Source organism: Alosa alosa, chromosome 17, assembly GCF_017589495.1.
Source record: "Alosa alosa isolate M-15738 ecotype Scorff River chromosome 17, AALO_Geno_1.1, whole genome shotgun sequence".
Taxonomy (NCBI): domain Eukaryota; kingdom Metazoa; phylum Chordata; class Actinopteri; order Clupeiformes; family Clupeidae; genus Alosa; species Alosa alosa.
Genome location: NC_063205.1, coordinates 24,732,485 through 24,737,484, shown reverse-complemented (window position 1 = coordinate 24,737,484; position 5,000 = coordinate 24,732,485). Strand labels below are relative to the sequence as shown.

The window sequence follows — 5,000 nt, the reverse complement described above, 5'->3', positions numbered from 1 at the left end:
TGGGATAATGCCTAGTGCTGGTGTTTGTTAGGTTGAGGGTTCGAATCCCCGGTAGTGCTTTAGGCTCTAGCTTGAATACTATTGGTTATTGAAGATTCACACCATTGAACAGCACCTGAATGACATCAGGCAATCAACATACACAGTCATTAGTTGCCAAGAATCAGAATGCCGAGACACTCTGACATTTAGGGGAACTTCTTTGTTTACTATTTTTCCTTCATCATTAAGTCTATCATATTTATATTTCATCCATTAGTGTTCTTCTCTACAAATGTCTAATTGCCCCAGAATTTCAAAAAGATTTCAGGTGTACTCTTTCAGGAAAGCCCTTCATTTTATTGTCAAATGTATGCTTGGAGTTTTTCTTGTGTGTTTACCAACACACATTTTCACCATGTGAATGTGACTGTCTAATGTGTATGATTGTTAGTGGCTCAGTGGGATAATGCCTTGTACTGGTGTTTCTTAGGTTGAGTGTTCGAATCCCCGTTAGAACTTTAGGATCAAGCTGCTCATGCTATTGGTCATTTAAGATTCACACCGTTATTAGTGTTCATCTCTACAAATGTCTAATTGCCCCTCCATGCTTGGAGTTTTTCTTGTTGTGTGTTTACCAATACACATTTTCACCATGTGAATGTGACTGACCAACATGTAGGATTGACAGTGGCTCAGTGGGATAATGCCTTGTACTGGTGATCAAATCCCACTTGAAGCATTAGTGTGTTGTGGATGTTAGCATACTACAATAGAATGCTTTTGGGTTGTGGAGGTTGACACACTATAACAATACAGCTACTTGTCAATATGGACTTGTAGTGCAAGGCAAGTATTACTGTATAATTATAGGCTGTTTATCTTATTGACTCCGACACAGCTGTAGCCTATAATTATTTGTTATTCTTATAATATTTGTCATTTCTTATACATATTTAGTCGGCTCTTCCACTTGACAGAACAACTCTATATCGGTTAAGGATGTCACGCATGAAACAATGCTGCAGAAACACGAAAATACGACTTTGAGTTTAGTAGGCTATAATTTTCAGTTCCGGTTTATCTATTGCACAATCACAATCTGATACTGTAGTCTTTCAAAAATCTTTTCCAAATCTTTGCAAATCTTTCCAAAGTCTGTCAGTGTAAGGAGGGCTTGAGGTGAAAGTGCTGTGGAGAAATTGCAGGATTGTTTGGCTCTGCCACCTAACCACACCCAGTTTATCAACCAGACACAGATCATCTTCAGACCAAGCCTCACAAAAGTCATCACTTTTTGTCTTCGGAAGTATTACCGTTCGCTCGTAAAAGCCAATCAAAATTTGCGGCGAAGCCGCCAAACAGGAAGTGAGCTCATATCTCAGCAACCCTTGCATGTATCAAAGCCAAAATTGGTGCATGGACTCAGGACCCAATCAGGGGGACGCTCCAGAAATCTGGTGATCTTTGACCTCTAGGGGGCGCTGTAATTAAGAATCATGCCTTTTGGCCTGTAGCAGCAGTTTTGCTTAGAATTAAAATGCACTAGTGGTGTCTGGTAGTACTGTTGAATGTCCTTAGGCCGACCCAAGCCAATTTGTGATGTCATCGTGAATTGATTAGGCCGCCATATTGGATTTAATCAAAACACATACAAGTTTTGAGGTCACAAATTTCAGCGGATCCTCACCAAAATTGGCAGAGACCATCTTCAGACCATGCCTTATCAGTGCATTGCTTTTTGGAACATTTGAGAGTAGCATTCGGCTGTAACAGCCAATCGAAACTTGCTGCAAAGCCGCCAAACAGGAAGTGAGCTCATATCTCAGCAACCCTTGCATTTATCAAAGCCAAAATTGGTGCATGGACTCAGGACCCAATCAGGGGGACGCTCAAGAAATTTGGTGACCTTTGACCTCTAAGGGGCTCTGTAATTGGCAAAAATGTATTTTGGCCTGTAGTTGCTGCATTATTCTGCAGTGGAGGTCAATGGCAGCCCATAGAACCGTCTGGTTCATCCTGATGATGCACAAATAATTTGGTGACCTTTGACCTCTATGGGGGCATTGAAATCACAGGAAGCATGATCATATCTCAATCGATCTTTTATTTTTGATGTGAAACTGATACAGCGAGTTCCATTCAATTAATTCTAATGCGTGCGTGCAAGGGTGGGGCAGGGTGGGATGGGCAGGGGCGATTACGGCGGTGAGTTGGCTGGTTGAGGGGGCGGCGACACTCAGCCCTGGTTCAGCCACACAAAATCAGTTATGTTTTGATGTGAAACTTGACCTTGTAACTCAGCCAATCTTGGGTTGTTTTGCATGGAACTTGCTGTGACTGCTTAATTCTATATGCCTGATGCCACAGCATTGAGTTGCATGGCAAATCTGGCCTGCTGAACTGCTTGATTGGCCCCCACATTGCTGCTTGCAGCTATATTTATTATATGCAATGGGAGTCTATGGCAGCCCATAGAACCGTATGGTAAAAAGTTGGGAAATTTGGCACACTGATTGGGGACGGTCCCATGATTCATGTCACCAAGTTTCATGTCGGCAACTCGAACCCTCTAGCGCCACCAACAGGCCAAAGTTGTACGTGCGTTCATGCACGTAACTTTTGACCTGTTGGTCCGATTTTCCACAGTCAGGTATTGTTGGAATCCTTGGACCAAGTCGAGTTCAACGCACCATATGACGTCATTTTCCACCATGATGGATTTTCCGCCATTTTGGATTTCATCAAAAACACTTAAAATGTATCAGGGGTCACATACTTTCTCTGATCCCCACCAAATTTGACACAGATCATCTTCAGACCAAGCCTCACAAAAGTCATCACTTTTTGTCTTGAAGTATTACCGTTAAACAGTAAAAGCCAATCAAAATTTTTGGCGTGGCCGCCAAACAGGAAGTGAGCTCATATCTCAGCAACCCTTGCATGTATCAAAACCAAACTTGGTACATTGACTCTCAAGAAATTTGGTGACCTTTGACCTCTAGGGGGCGCTGTAATTCACAAACATGCCTTTTGGCCTGTAGCTGCTGCTGTGCTTAGAATTAAATTGTACTAGTGGTGTCTGGTAATACTGTGAAAGGTCCTTAGGTCAACTGAGGGCAACTTGTCACATCAATATAATTTATTTGGCCGCCATATTTGATTTGATCACAAACACCAGCAATTTCGCACAGGTCACAAATTTTATCTGATCTTTTGATTTCTGTAACAATTGATAGAAGCGTTCGCCCGTCACATCCAATCGAAATTTGTGGCGAAGCCGCCAAACAGGAAGTGAGCTCATATCTCAGCAATCGTTGCATGTATCAAAACCAAACTTGGTACATGGACTCATGACCCCATCAGGTGAATGCCAAGAAATTTGGTGACCTTTGACCTCTAGGGTCACTGCAATTAGCAAAAAATGCATTTTGCCTTGTAACTTTGACGCTAGATGTGAAACTTGCTTTGACAGCTTATGGCCATACGTCTGATTGCAGCATTGAGCTAACAGCAGTTCGTTGCCATGGTTACTCCGGCCTATCTGCTTGGCCCCCTCATTGCTGCTTGCAGCTATATTTACAAGTTACTTTTTGTGCACACATTAAGTACATGCTATTTGTGCCTGAGCTAAGTATTTCCTTGTGATTTTGATTATGTCTATCTGACTAAAATCATTCATCACTAAATAAAGGGTTAAGGCTGCCAGTCTTATGACATGTTATTTTCTATATTTCTGATATGTTGCTGATTGGATCATAAACGGCCACAGCAATGAAGAAAAGTGAAAGTGATTGAGTGATTGATAATGACTGACTGACTATTATTGTGTTACATGCTTCAAATGTAAAGCACTTTGAGCTGCATTCTGTGTATGAAAGGTGCTATACAAATAAAGCTTATTATTATTATTATTATTATTATTATTATTATTATTAAATCATTCATGTATGTTATATTGTGAGTGTATTACTGTAACGCCAAACATGTTTTTGTTTCTGTCCAATTGAAATGCATACATAGTATACCTTTTAACATTATATATATGTGTTTGTGTCTTTGGGTGTGTGTGTGTTTGTGTGTGTGTGTGTGTGTGTGTGTGTGTGTGTGTGTGTGTGTAGGAGAGTGCCGTGAATGGAGACCACCTGTGGCTGGAGACCAACTGCTCTGGAGAGCTGTGCTACCTCGGAGAGGAGACGTGTGTGGCCAAGATCTCAGTGAGTATGAGTGATAGCGCGAAAGAGAGAGAGATAGAGAGAGAGAAGGAGAAGGAGAGAGAGATAGAGAGAGAGAAGGAGAAAGAGAGAGAACATCTGTTCCAACAAAGGGAAGGAGAGAGAGTGAAAGAGAGAGGAGAGAGGGTGAAAGAGAGAGAAGGAGAGAGAGAGAGAGTGAAAGAGAGTTTTGCAGAAGGTGAATAGAACCTATTGGAGAGTGTGATAGAGAAAGAGACTGGAGGAGAGCAACTTCAACCTCTAAAAGCTTTTCTGAGAAGTTACACTGGCAGAAATGACCTACCAGCGGAAACAGGAAGAGAAACTTTCAAATAGAGGATACAGTGGAGGAGTTCAGTGTGTGTGTGTGTGTGTGTGTGTGTGTGTGTGTGTGTGTGTGTCTGTGTCTGTGTCTGTGTCTGTGTGTCTGTGCAGGCAGGCATTTTTGTTAAAGAAATAGGTTACCCTGTGGTAGTAAGTTTGGGTAAAGGGAAAGATTAATTGAATTTGAGAGAATTGTGTGGGTGTGTGTGTGTGTGTGTGTGTGTGTGTGTGTGTGTGTGTGTGTGTGTGTTTATCCAGCCTGTGTGTGCTTTAGTGAGTGAACTCAGGTCAGACACCAAAAGAAGCTCACACACACACACACACACACAGGTACACACAAGTAAGGTTGATATTTCCAGCTCCATTGAGAGCTCTGGCAGGTGTAAAAAGCAGAGTGGCTCCATTAAAGAGCGTCGGCAATGACACCTCTTTTCACACACACATACCCCACCAGACACACCGCCAGCGCTGAAAGAGACACCC

General features: G+C 42.2%; 1 protein-coding gene across 1 annotated transcript in view; it reads left to right on the top strand.

Annotated features, from left to right (window-relative positions):
- dgki (diacylglycerol kinase, iota) overlaps positions 1 to 5,000 on the top strand; it is a 108,044-nt gene that overhangs the window by 48,748 nt on the left and 54,296 nt on the right. The window contains exon 3 of the mRNA XM_048267603.1: positions 4,101 to 4,196. Within this exon, the coding sequence (XP_048123560.1) occupies positions 4,101 to 4,196 (96 nt within the window). The remainder of the gene's footprint in view (positions 1 to 4,100; positions 4,197 to 5,000) is intronic.